Raw genomic sequence first — 14518 nt, 5'->3', positions numbered from 1 at the left:
TGTATGCACTACATAATTACATGACACTTAACACTGAGGAAGTCCTTGCTCCAGAAAGCAGCTATCTACCTTGGACAGTCACTAAGAGACACAGAATTTGTACAATTTAACCCTTGCAAAAGCAAAAGACAGAGCTGACAAATTTATACTGACACAGAGGTATTCAGTCCACAGCAAGAAGAAACTGATTTACTGGGCCGATGCCAAAGCAGCCAGCTGCTTCCTCTGTCTCTCAACTCACTCTCAGGCTTCCTATGTAAAATAGCAAATATCCAAGAATATACTAAAAATTGCATTTTTCCAATTGCCCAAAGATCATTTGTAATAGGAAAGAACATACAAAGCAAGAATTAGCTGTGCTGCCCAAATATGTATATCAGTATCTCTGCAAGTACGCACAGGACTTGACTTTATATTCTGAACACACAAAGATGCAGTCACTAGTAATTCTTCCAAGGAAACTGACATTTCTTCATAACTGAAACCACATCATAAACTTACTTTAAGCTCTAACCCAAAATCCCACTGTGCCTTGATTGACAGAAAACAAGATATTATAACATAATTAAAATAAGTGCTGTGATGTCTATTCCTTGGTACACTGTTAACTTCTGTTAATTGCATTATACTGCTGAAGAACTTAATTCTAACAAAAGGGATATAAAATCAATATTACAACAGTATATATCTGCCTACAGATACACATGACACATTTTAATAACACCAATAATAATTTCAGCTGCCAGGAGGGACAATTCATGACTCAGGCAATCACGTGAACTATTGTCTCTTCATATTAAGTTCACAGAACCACCTACAAACCACAGATTTTAAGGAAGCCTCCAAGATATTTTACAGGTTTAAGTCTCCTTCTTTTGATAAAGATATGTCTTTCTCTTTAATTTTTTTTTCCACTCTTTAAGACCATAACCCTGTTATGCAGCTGCCAGAACATCCCTACACATAATCCTCCACCTCAGTAACCAGAGGTCACATAATCACCTGCCGAGCAGCACTTATCTTAATTGCTATGACAAAATATACTCTGCCTATGTGCCACTTACCCATTCTCATGTACAAATCTTGGATTTATTAAAATGTTTTAAACATACTACACTAATTTTCATTACTGAAAAGCATTAGCTGGCAAAATAAACTAAAGTTACAGATGAACACTGAAGTCCTCTTTGTGACAGCAAGTTTAATAATTAAAAATATGAGACATTACATCCCTTAGAAAGCAGCACCATCATTAATCCAAAGTTTGTAAATAACATTATTATACCCATAACTATGATTTTGCCTTTCAAATAAATTCCAAAGGCAAAATTAATTTCTATGGAGTAGAAATATTAGGAAAAAAAGCAAAATCATCAATTACAGATTGTTAGAACTGTTGATATCAACACCCTCATTTGGTTTTCCATTAATTAAATTGACCTTTTAAGCTGTGTATCATGAATGCTTTTCTTATTGACATCATATGCTTTACTGCCCTTTTCTTCCAAAACCAATATACATACACATAAAAGTGACTGTGAAAAATTGTCTAGTTTTGTAACTCTAACATTTAACCTCCTTAAAAGGTATTTCTTCCACTTCCAAACTTGAGCTTTATCATTGGCTTCTAGACTATGATGCAGAATCACAAGCTCACAACCATCAAGGGAATAATCTATACTAGGATGGAGTACAAGAGTTCTCTCACTAAGCACAGCCTCTGCATAGCATTTCTATAGCATGTGACAAGACTACACCAGGACACATTTTTCTAGGCATTGTGCATGCCTGATGTCCATTTCTGAAATAATAATTACAAAAGCTAAAAGGATGAGAAGAGACCCAGCCTGTTCATTAGCATGGAGCTTCAGTTGCTAGGAGGTTTTCCTGAATCCTTAAGAGGGACAGGCAGTAGTTGAGGAACCTCAGCAGCTCCTTTACCTGTCCTGCTTGTGAGGTGCTTGTCTGCACATCCACAAAGCAGCACAGAGGAAAAATGCAGGTGGGGGCCACCAACACCCTGCCCAGGACCTCCCAGACCCTTCACAGGAACCATCAGGCCCATCTCCACAAGCCAGGGGAGCACAGAGAAAGAAGGGCAGGTAGGAACCCAAATAAAGAACTCCAGGGAAAAGATACCCTGGCCTGCACAGGACATCCTCAGACCCGGTTTCCACACATACACTGATCAGGCAAGTCAACACCAGAACACCTTTTGGCCTGACAGTGGTTGCTGTCCAATGGTATGGTACAGATTGTAAAATGCTGGGAAATTAGGATTGTACAATACCTATAGAATGTTTACAGAAGGCAACAAAGGCAAGGAAAGAGGTGATTCAGGGAGGAATAAACGTGGGAAAAAACTGAGGGATAAGAAGATAAAAGAGGCTGGTCATCTGTAAACAGGGGTTGGTTAGAACAATTGTCTGATCATGCCCTGTGCATCATCAGCACCACCCGTCCTCTATTTTCATTAAATTCAATTTCTAGCTATTTTCCTGAATGATTTTCTCTCATTCTGAGCCCATGTGTGTGTATGGGGGGTCTGACTGCCAGCAATCAGAGCAAGAGGACCCTGCAATCTCAGTGACTGCAGAGATCAGTGAAATCAAGAGTTTGAATATCCAGGTGTCAGCAACTGAAAAGACCAAGATCTAGCAGCTACTGAAGTAGCAGAGAGTGCTTGAAGCCAGCTGCTGGAGACACCCACCTTTGTTTGTTGCTATTTTTTTACTGGTTGGTGAGGGAGTACGTGTCTGTACATTTTTCGCCACTACCAGACCTCTATCCTGAACCACCAGAGACTGATACAGCATAGGACCACTGGTGCTGTTTGTGCTTACATGAAGGCTCACAGACACCAACACTGTTGATCTGTTTGGATCTGTGCATACACATGTATGTGCTGTACACCTGCATCCAAATGCTAGTGTCTATCAGGAATACGTGGTCAGTCTTGTTGTCTGTAGCTGCACATAGGGACAGAGCTGCAGCAGCCTCCAAATTCAATCATACCTCACAAAATGTTTGAAGTTCAATGAACTAATCCTGCTCTTTCCTTGCACACTTCCCCCCCCAACCCCACCAAAAAAAAAAAATTCCCACTTACGGGGAAGATGCCTGCCTCCCAACTCCATTCCACACACTGTGGCTCAGATTCCTCTCCTCTGCCCCCACTGCAGCCCCGTGCACCCAAGCCATGGAAGCGCTGGCTGGCTGCCCTGCCCGTGGCCGGCTCTGATGAGCTGCAGGTGGCCCAGCAGAGCCCTGTGTAAGGCACTTGGCCGGGCCTGGATGCAGGGAGCAATCAGCTCCGACCAAGCAGCTTGGCTCCTTCCCGGCATGCGGCGCCTGCTCTCTCTTCCGCTCCCAGCCCACTCGGGAATGCAGCATTCCTCACTAGCACCTTGGCCAGAAGGCTCAGTGCACACTGCTGGCCAAGAATAACCTCATCGATTAACAGGGGTTTCATTTCAAGTGGGATCTTCTAACAGAATTTTTACACAAAGCTTAAACTATGTTCAATAGTTGAACTACATTCAAGTTGTACACTACCAAATTCTTCTCTCTTGTACTGCAGCAAAGTACAGCTTTTATAGCTTTCTTTATGCTCAGTTACACGAAGCTGTTAAGGAAGAACATTACCCAGTTCGTTTGAAGTGTTAAGAGCTCATAATGTAAACTTGAAAACAAACTCAAAGCAGAATTTTTTACAGCCTGTTTTATCTTATGGGATTATACAGCCATTACTTTCCTGCACAAAAGCCTAATGTATCTGCACAGTTACTCAGAACATACAAACTGCTAATCCCAGTATTACTAAGTTTCCTAAAAGCAAAAACATGACTGTTCCCAGTTTTAACAGTTCCAAAAGAGCATCTAGTGACAGGAAATCACTTGTGGGAAGTATACATATGCACTAGACTGTGCCAAAATTAATCTCTGGTACAACAATATCATCAACTTATATCAAGAATATATGTCATTATTAATACTTGGTGATACTAGCACAAATAACACAACTAGTGCAATATTACAATTACACTGAGGAAAAATCATTGGTGTTATCTAGCATACTCATACTGTAAGGATTACAGCATAGCTAGCTTTAATTGAGAGTGCACTACATTGTCTTTTTTTATCCAGAAGAACTCAACCAACATACAGCAGTCAGTACTCTGAGCGAAATACAACTGAGGCTTCTTTCTATCTTGGCAGTAACTGAAAACTCCCTTTACTTCAAGTTCCAGGAGTTACTTTGCAAAGTTCTGGACTAGTCGCCAAAAATTCTCACTAGGGAAAAGTGTAGGCGGATATTGTTTCAAGGTCCAATATCTCATGACCCGTCATAACTCAAAACAAATGCTTCAAACCACTGAAAGTTAATTCCAAAGTCTAATGGTCCAAAACACCATTAGAAAGTCTCTCCATTCACTGAAGTCATCCATTCTATTATCCTGCATCCCTACCCAGCTATTCACTCCCACTCTTTAGAATCATGTGCCAAATGACATTATCACACAGATGATTAGCTTCAAACATGTTGCAGAAGATCCTTCCCTCACCAGATGCCTCAGTACAGACATACTTGGACTACTGCTTGGCTAGGTTTTCAGGCATACAAACTATCACCATGCTGGAAATGCTAATCTGCCCCCCATGTAACACCCTCTGTGCCACCAGTAATTCCCCAGCTCCCACCTTCTCAAAAAGCATGTTTGCTTCTCATGCCTCAACTCTTGCTAATTCTCTGCATTCTTTAGCTCATATGAAGAAAAGAGTTGACAAGTCAAGAAGGCAGAGCAGTAGGAGGAAAACATATTTGAGCACATCTGAACAGAAGAGATGATTTGCATTCATTTTAGAGCCTTTAAAAAAACACCATGAACTATCACAAGCTTAACCTGGAGAAAAACCCAGAACACTGGTTGCAGTTCTGTTACTTATTTATTACGCTCAAGTTGTTACTGCAAGAGCTGTAGAAATCCATCTGTAATACGGATGGATTGCAATATGATCCTTGTAATGTAATGAAAATACAGAAGCAGAATCTAATCAGCAAGACATAAGAAACAGCACTTTGATTTTGCTAAATGGTGACTTTGGATGGGTTCAATAAAAAAACTGTTCTAGAAAAACTAGGCAGGAAGAATAAGAAACAGATTACATAGGTAAAGTATCAGTACTCAATCAAAAAGAATGCAACAGTCAAAGGATCATGAGAATTTCAGGGAAACATTCTAAGGTAGAGGAGCAGTTGGTCTGTTTCAGAGCAAAATATAACAAAGCCATCAGAGGAAATATATACAGAGAAGGAGAATGCCGAGTATGACTGAAAGTGAAAACGATGAAGGACAGGTCCAAAAAAGATAGAGAAGTTGCAGAAACATGAAAGTAAAGACTCATAAATTTACTGAAAAAGTTACAACAAATCTTGCAGGTATTGATACTATACAAGTAATAACTCAAGTTACACTTTTAGCTGCAGTAATCAAATGTTTTTCATTTATAGCTCAAACCAGAATAAAATTAGGTGAACTAGAATACAGCACTTAGAGCATGCTGTCCAACATAACTCTCAGTCTGCAGGCAGTGGAACATCACCACATGTAAGTTTCTAGTTTTAAGTCAGTAATTCCTTTGTTCTACTTCATGTGAGGAATGAAGAGACAGCATTCAAACACAGAACAGGATTAAGAACTTGCCTCTGCAATATCTGACTACTGTGCAAGGACACACACTGTCTACCTGCTACAAGTTTTTCTGCTTCTAAACACTGTCCCTCTGCTCCAGCAGCCATATGTGTCCAGCTTATGCTCCTCCTCAGACTGCCCCTGAGAACTGTATGTCTGATCCTTTAATACAGAGCACCCTAGATAAGGAATGAACAGAGAAGACCATGAATGTACTGGAGACCATAAGCAAGAATTTTTTTAAGCATCCCTATAAAGTCAAAAGTTTGGATTTTCTGAGGAGTTCTATTAACCATTCCAGTACAAAACAACCCTAACACAGTAACCCCCAAACTTAACTTTACACTTGAAAAAAATTGAAGAAAAACACTTAAAAAGAAAAAACATCTCCTGATACTCAGAACATCTGTATGAGAGCTAAGAGACACACCAAATATTTGCATTACTCATCTCACTCTCTTTGCAGACACATCTCTAGTTTCAGTTCTGCTGATGCCGCTTCTAATTACCCTTCAGCAAAACCTGAACAAGCTACACTGAACACCAGTGTCTGAAGCAGGAAACACAGAAAAGCAGAGCCCTAACCAACATTTTTGATACTGCAATTGTAGCCTCAAATACAGTAAGGCAGGTGGTTTAAGCTCCCAAGTAAGCAAAGAAGGACTCCTCAGTTTTTTTGTTCCAGATTATGTACAGGAATACAAACCTGAAATGTGACTGTTAAGTAAGGAAACATCTGTTTAACTCTAGTAACAATAACAGTCAAATAAGAAGAAAAGCTATCAATTACTATTCCAAGTAAAAAAAAAGAAAAGGTATTTCTCCTAATTCATTAAAGAAATGTCACAGTAAGTAGATACTGTTGAGTACAGAACTATCACAGTACCCTGCAGTCAGGACAAAACACTTTAAGCAAGCTGTGGAATACCAGAGGAAAGGGAAGCTTTAACACTGTTGAATCTCAACAGCATACCCAGCAGGTTCAAAGCTTTTAACTGGAAAAAAGCAGCAACCATTCACACAATTACCGACAAGAATGCAGTTTGCAATTCTCACATCAGGTATCCACTAATCCAAGAACATTGAACAGTCACCAGATCTAAGAGAAAAAAAGTCAAAGTAGGACATACTGCTGTCAAATAGAGTACAGGGAGAATACTGCCACTCGTGCACTAGCTGCAAAACTACTTATGAAAGATGAATCCACCACACATGAGGTTGTTTCCTGATCAGTTTGCTGCCTGTGCTTTCACTGAGCAGTCACTTTCTGGTAGCATCAGCTGCAGGAGAGCAGAAACTGCAGCAAAGCCAGACAAAAGGAAAACCAATCATGAAATCCTCATCAGTTTTGCAGTAGATTAGGCTTAGCGTGTAAGAACTTAGAGCTATAAGAAGACCTCACGTTAAAATTTTAGCTGAGCCTGCTGAAAAAAACAGAAAGGAAAAAAGAAAAATAAGTGTGAATGTACTTGTTTTCATCTTACTTTAAGATAAAAGACAGGAAATATGCAGATGTAAAGAGAAGGATATAGAGAGAAAAAGCAGCCCCTAAAATGGCTGCATAAAGGTACATCTAACATGCATGGTACAGGGAAAAAAGAAGTTGACCCAAATAACTCATCTCTTCAGAAAGGAACTAAGATGCTGAATTATATTTTGGAAGTTATTATGAAATTGGCTTGTTTGTCGACTAGTTTGTAAAAATACAAAAGATATGAAATATATTATATGAAAAATATGCAGTAAGTTATGAGATGGGGAAAAAAGATAAACAACATATACAAATAACATATCATGCACTTACATTTTTTCAGGCTATTAGGTGAAAAAGAATTATATAATAACACTAATCAATGATAAATATCACCACTATCTCAACAATGAAAGACATGGAGATAATTCCCTGACCTTGATGGAAAACAGCAATTATTTCTTACTTTATGAAATATTGTTAACTTCTATTCAGGCTGCTTCCTAGGATCTAACCTTCCTAACCTAAAGATAAAGATAAAATTTGGATGCAAAACCAACATGATCAGTGTTACTTCCTTCCTAAATAGGCAGCATTTGCAACAGGGTAGCCAAGACACAATGGAAAAGTGTGCCAAGGTTCTTTTATTTATCGGTCAACCCTCTCCTAACAGAAATATATTGACATATAGGAGTAACACATGTATTCAGTATACAGAAAAACAATAATAGAACATTATTAGCTGTTTGGTGGGATATTTAGTTATTAACCAGAAACAAAAAGAACAGCAAGTATCAAGTCTGTAGCCACAACTGGTCCTGTCACAGCAGCTGGCTATACAGATCCAAGAACACCCTTCAACAGAACAGATCCAAGTAGTAAAAACCTAAGGTATCAGTGGCAATTGTTAAAAGGAAAAAACTGCCCATACTGTGAAAAGTCATTCATGTAGGAAATTTAGAACTACATGTTCTTTTACTAGATTTCACAAGTGAGAAAGTAAGAGGAGGGTTTACTCCTATTGAATTAAAAGCTTCTCCCTTGAGAGCTACCAAAATTTCTTTCTGCATAATTGCAAATAGCTAGCATAGATCTTTGCCACCATACCAAACTCTTGGCATATCTCAGTTGCTATTACTAAACAGCCTGCTAGCAAACAGCTGTTGCCATCAGCACAACACAGTAGCATTATACCATACCTTCTGGTAAACTATTGAGCACACGAGGTCTTTAACAGCAGAGAGGGACAGGTCCTGAGCTTCAATGGTGACAGTCTCCCGAGTGAGACCAATCTGCAGAAGGAAGGAGATGCCATGCATGGAGCCTCGGGAGTTGGTGAGGCTCTGGGTACTGAAACTGCCATTGGAGAGCCGACTGGAGAGCCCCGACTGGGGACTTGAGGACAAAGATGGGGTCTGTGGTGCAGCAGCATGACACGTAGGTGGGGAAAACTTCTGTAAGGATGGGGGAGAAGAGTCGTTTGCTGACATCTGACTTGCTTTAGTCTGCCGAGATCTCCCTAGCAGTCAAATTCTGAGTGAAATGTTATCGGTTCTTGGTTTGAAATGAAAACAAGGATAATGTAAGTTTCCCTTTCTTAGTTCAGTAAAATGCTCCTGACCAGTAAAACTTAAATTTCCCTTTCATTTGGCGCAAGCCAAAGAGTAAAATAATTACAGCTGCAAGTTACTTTAAATTAAAGGTTCTCTTTCTGCAGTTACAATCAGCTGATCAAAAGCAGATTGCTTGTCCTTTAGCACCACATCCAGACACAGAGGATTACATAAAGGCCTCACAGAAACACATCAGCTCTTCTGTTTATACTTGTCCTTCATTTTTTATTAAAAAACAAAAGCCGGAGAAGCAGATTGAAATAGATGTTGATAACTCATTAAAAGGATCCTTGTTCACCTAGTTACACAGATCATATCTCAAATGAAGACTCATCTTCATGCAGATAGCCTTTCACAATGAAAAACAAGTGTATCCTTGAGCAACAACAGAAGTCCACATATGTGATGAATCTATTCCTCCTTCAGAAAGTCTTCTCTGAATTCACAGGACACGGTGAACTTGAAGATCAATGAAGATATCCAATTTCATTTTTATAAAATATTTTAGCTCATGAAATGGAGCAGCAGAATGTCTGAAGATACAATCATATTAAATGTAATCTGTAGCATCACCCAGATAATCTCCAGCATTTTGAAACATTGTACTCTGCCTGTAGGGGAAAAGATAAAGTTGTTATTTCACGTGAAATGCATGAAGTCACATACCCATGTCACAACCACTCTACTTTTACGCAGCAGGACACCAACTCCTTTTACTCAAAGAAGTTAATAATAAATATGGTTTAATAACACTAAATGTGTTACATTAGAAGCATTTTGTATTTGTAAATTAAACTTTACTGCTTTCCCATGGTATGATACACAAGAAAAATCAGATCTAGCAATGATCAATATGTTACTACAACTTCTAATTAACGACGGCTTAACAGAGCAAAGCCCTTAGCACTTAGGAGGAAAACAACAAAAACGTGGGGAGGGAGCAGTAGAACACAGCTCTGCTCTGCACATCTATATTGCGAAGCTGGTGGGTAGGGAATTCATTAAATGCACAGAAATGTCAAAAAAAAATACAAGATGAAAACTCAAACTCTATGTGGCAGCACGTACTCACAGGGTATCATTTTAATAGTGTTATTCAAGCAAACTGAAGAATGAGTTGCACAAACTCTTAACTATAGGAAGATATGCAGAGCCTACAATTGTGCATCGGTTGGTTCCTTTGGGAAAAAAATCATTTAATAATACTCACATGTCTGATTAAAAAAGCAAGTCAGCTACAACCTTTGAAAATAAATAATTTCACAAGCATGGGCTTGAGATGCTTGTTACAAGATGCTATGCTACCTGGTTCAGTATTTCAAGTATTTAATGAGCAGCTGAAATGCTCGAAAAGAATAATTTCAAAATTCCCCATGCAACTTCTGCCACAGGAAAAGTTTTCCATGGATGCAAAAGTGGTCCAAATACATAGATACTACATATTGCTAACAGTTTTTAAGGAGCATTGATCCATACAGGATACCAAAATCAGTAAGCTCACATATTTTTTCCTTCCCTTATGTAGTTAAAAAAAAAAAAAAAACTCAGAAAGTGTATTACTCTTGCAATGAAATTTCAGAAGAGAAATGCCACATCTTATTGCACACAATGGAAGCTGTCCTTCCCAGATATAAGGCTGAGACTAGCTAAAACAGTCCAATTAATACACTATGCACTCCTGGTATTTACCAGTCAAATAGGTGAAAACCCCACTGCCATTGCATTCTGAAAGGTAGATAAGGAAAGAGAGATACACAGTTTGCAGTACTGGCAGGAAAATAAGCTCTCGGTACTGTGACAAAATTCCTAACAGGGGCACTGTAAGAGAACAAATTGATACATTTGGATTTTCAGCACAGTTATCTAGAAACTCTTGCCTTCAAATACAGAAGACTTGTTGGACCTGTAGCAACGACATCTGAAAAGAAACTTCCGCCTTAAAGAACACGCTAAACACGATACAGATGAAAGCAATAAATAGGAAAAGCAAGGACAGCAACAGTAACATTTAAAGACTTTTCTCAAGAAAGCAGCTTCACAGTGCCTTCAAGTTTGCTTGCACATGACTTGTTCTTGTTTTCTACCTACTGCTTTCCTCTCCCTCACCTCTCACAGATACCAGAGACAGCAAATATGAAGCCTTAGGGGTGGATTTGAATTACAAAAAACAATGCCTAACCAACAAAATAGAGAACAGAAAAGCCTTATGATGTGAAAGAATTAATGAGTCTGCTAGGCAAGTTTAATTAAGACAGTGAAAGCACCCTGTGAAAGCTCACCTAAAACTGCCTAATTAGAACGTTAATTATGTTTGTCAAAGGCAGGATGCATTTGCATTGACAAAGCCTTGATACCATATGTATCAAAAGGCATGTGTGCATATGTATTTGCACACAAGCCTTTGAAAAAGTTTATTTTTGTTGCTTAATAGGAAAGAATGGATCTTTCTATGAAAGGAAAGTCATAGAAACTGTTCACTTTTTAGTGAGGATACAGTTCTTCCGAACACCAAATCAATAAGCGTATGCTGAAACTGACATGCAGACTACAATACTGCATTTTGTTTACGCAAAGAAATCCCTCTACCTCACAAAGCAGACAGGAGCAGGGGCAATGAAGGAGTCCCTCTGCCTCCTTCTCCCGCAGCCCGGCTCGCAGCCTGCGCCCGCCCAGAAGCGCTGTCCCTCCCGTTCCCGCTGTCCCCAAACCAAGCGTCTCCCGGGCAGCTTCTCCATCACCTGGCCCTCCACCCGCCCTGCCGTCCCGATCCGAGGCGAGGCGCGGACGCCGAGTCCCGCTCCAGGCGGTTCCACTCGCGGTTCTTACGCAGCAGGGCCGTTCGCACCGGGAGGGACGGCACTCCCCGCCACGGCTGCCGGGCGGGACCGGCGGGACGCGTCCTGCCTGCCGCGGGTCACGCAGCCCCGTCCGGGCTGGCGCTGGCAGCCGCCCGTCCGTCCCTCCCTCCCAGGTTTAAATCCCCGCTGCGCGACCCGCCCCCGCCGGCACCATCTCCGGAGATGATGTGGCCTCGGCCCGTCACCCCCACCCCGGGGCACCCAGGGCGGAGCTGCCGCCGCGGCGCTTTCCCCCCGCGGGGCCGGCGGGCGCTCCCCCGGGGCACGGCCCGTGCCGGGCTCGGCGCCGCTCCCGCCGCCGCGCCAGGAACTTTTCGAGTCCGCCCCCGCCCTTCCCCGGCGCGGTGGCGGCGGCGGCCCCCACCCCCGTACACACACACCCACATCCCCACACACCGCGACCCCGCGGCGGTTCCCGCCCACAGCGGCGGCGGCGGCGCCCCCGGTCCCGCCGCGCTCACCTGCGGCGCCGCTGCCCCGGGCCGGAGCGGCCACTCGCGCATCTCCAGCCCCGCGGCTCCCCGCACACACACCAGAGCCGCCCGGGACGGGACGGGACCGCGCCGCGGGGGCTGCCGGGAGCTGTAGTCCCGCCACCGCGTCCTGCCGCTGGCCGCTTGGCCTGTGCGAACCACGAGACCCGGCGTGCCCCGCGCGGGCCGGGGGCTCAGCGCGCGCGGCGGCGCACGCGCAGGGCTCCCTGAAAGAGTTTCCGTTAGTTTTCCTCGGCCGTGGCGGGCGCTGCCCCGAGCCGCTATTGCGGGACGGGACTAGAACAGGACGGCCCCGGCTGCGGGGCCCTGCGCTCCCAGCTGCAGCTGCCGCCCCGCCGCCGCCCTGGCCTCGTCTCTCCAGCCCTGCTAAAGCCCCGTGTCCGCGCCAGCTCGCACCCGCCGGCTGCGGTGCCAGCGCCGGCCGCGGGTTCGGGCAGCCCCCGCCCTGCCCGCCTCACCTGGCGGTACCGCGGCTCCTTCCCCCGCTCCGCCCCGGCCGGCCGGGCAGCCACAGCCCATGTGTCGGTCCGCGCCGCTCCCGGTTCACCTTGCCGGGACGGGGATGTCCCCTGGGCCGGGCAGGCCCTCCATCGCTGCACAGGAAATACTTGACCTAGTGTGTCACAGCCCCGCGCTGGTCTTGGCCGTGGCCGCGCTGACCTGGGAGCTGGAAGTGGCTGTCAGCGTGTCCCGCTGGCCCCCACGGATGTCCAGGCCCTTTGCACTGCCCATCTCCTGCTGCGTTTCAGCCCCCGCTTCTGATACTCTGATTCACCCAAATCACATTTTCTGCCCTGCGTTAATGATGCCGCTCTTGGCGTCAGCGGCAGATTTCTGCAGGCAAGATGCTTGGGAAAAACAGTGAGCTGAAGTACCAAATAAAACTGGTGCGAGGCAAAACTGCCTCTGTGACCTCCCTTCAGCCCGACAGCTCCCTGTTAAGAGACAACCTGTAATCTTCCCTCTTGAATTGGTCTCAATTTCTGTGTGCAAGTCTTAAACTAAAATCCACTACCATAGGGAGCTGCTGAATTTAAGTTATATACCAGACCGAAAATGCCTTGAAAAGGCAAACTGTCAAATTCAAAGGCTTCTAATGCTCAGCTCAGCGAGACACAGATGGAGAAGCAGATTAGTGCCTTGTCATTTATAGCTCTGTTTGTAAGGCACGTTTCTCATTTCCTTCACCTTGTGCTCCTGAGGCCTGGCCCAAAACCCAGTGAAGCTGAGGGGAGCCCTTCCGCTTTTTGCACCCTATTTTGCATCAGATCTTTACACAGTGCAGCTGACAGAGAGTGTGACCAGCTCTCTGCGCTGACTGGCGCCATTTTATTTGATAAATAATATGCCTGCAGCTTCTTGTCAAAATCTGGAAGTACTTTAAAGTAAAAACGTAGCAGTTAATGGTTGATTCTGCCTTTAACTGGTTTTGAATGCCAAAAACCACCCTGGGACTTTTTAATGAAGGCTATTCCATGAATAGAGGATGTTCTTGCCAAAGCTCTGCAGCAGATAGCTGAGCAATCTTCGTTTCCTTTTTCCTCTGAAGTGGGACTCCCACATGCCACCACTGTAAATACAGAGCTTGCCTCCATAAACATGATTTCTGATGCTTAGCACAGCAAAGAGACACACTCTGCTGTATTTAAAGTGCAGCAAGCTTCTCACATTTTGAGTAGCAGCCCTAAAAATATCTGTTTAGGGACAGCACCAGATGGATATTAGGTATTACCACAGCCACTGGGCAACGATTATATTTCTTTGTAAAGAAGATCAGCTTTATACCATCCAATAGGGTTGGTGCCATTTAATTTGCTGTCCTAAGCTGCAATAGCTGCTTTTTCATAAATCAGAAGATGGATTAGTTAAAATCAATTTATTACAGAATACAGGGCAGCATCAGCCAAAATAAACCAAAGTGCTGTAAGTACTTCTTTGGTGTTACTTTCTATTAAACAAATATCGCTGAAGCACCCAAACCCTGTTCTGTTTGTAGAGATCTCTGTTGTAAAGATGTGTAAAACACATCTGAAAGCAGCTCTGCATTCAGTATCTGTGTTTGGAGCAGCACACCCATCTGTGCACATGCACAGCTGACTCTGTGATTGCAGCATCATGACAGCATTAGCCCTGGCTGCAGTAATTGACAGGGCAAGCATTCTGGTTTGTTATTTTTATGACTACCATAATTAGTGATTTCCTGTGGATTTCATCAGTGTTCTTATTTTTTTTTCTGAGCCCACATCATTCCCTCAGATGGTTAGTTTACTTTCACAGCTCAGCTTTCCCTGCTGAAGCCAGCTGTGCTTTACAAATCGCTCTCTTACATTTACAAGATACTAGGAAATGGGTGACTTTCATTGTATTTACTTGCTTTTATAAACAAAAA

General features: G+C 43.1%; 1 protein-coding gene across 1 annotated transcript in view; it reads right to left on the bottom strand.

Moving 5' to 3' along the window:
* PRKD3 (protein kinase D3) overlaps positions 1 to 12245 on the bottom strand; it is a 43533-nt gene extending 31288 nt beyond the window's left edge. The window contains exons 1-2 of the mRNA XM_058800724.1: positions 12097 to 12245; positions 8364 to 9388 (exon numbers count right to left, since the gene is read on the bottom strand). Of these exons, the coding sequence (XP_058656707.1) occupies positions 8364 to 8654 (291 nt within the window). The 5' untranslated portion in view covers positions 8655 to 9388; positions 12097 to 12245. The remainder of the gene's footprint in view (positions 1 to 8363; positions 9389 to 12096) is intronic.
* Between the last annotated feature and the right edge of the window lie 2273 nt (positions 12246 to 14518).

This window comes from Ammospiza caudacuta, chromosome 3, assembly GCF_027887145.1.
Source record: "Ammospiza caudacuta isolate bAmmCau1 chromosome 3, bAmmCau1.pri, whole genome shotgun sequence".
Lineage (NCBI taxonomy): Eukaryota > Metazoa > Chordata > Aves > Passeriformes > Passerellidae > Ammospiza > Ammospiza caudacuta.
Note: the sequence above shows the minus strand (reverse complement) of the source record. Positions and strands in the feature narration are given on the sequence as shown.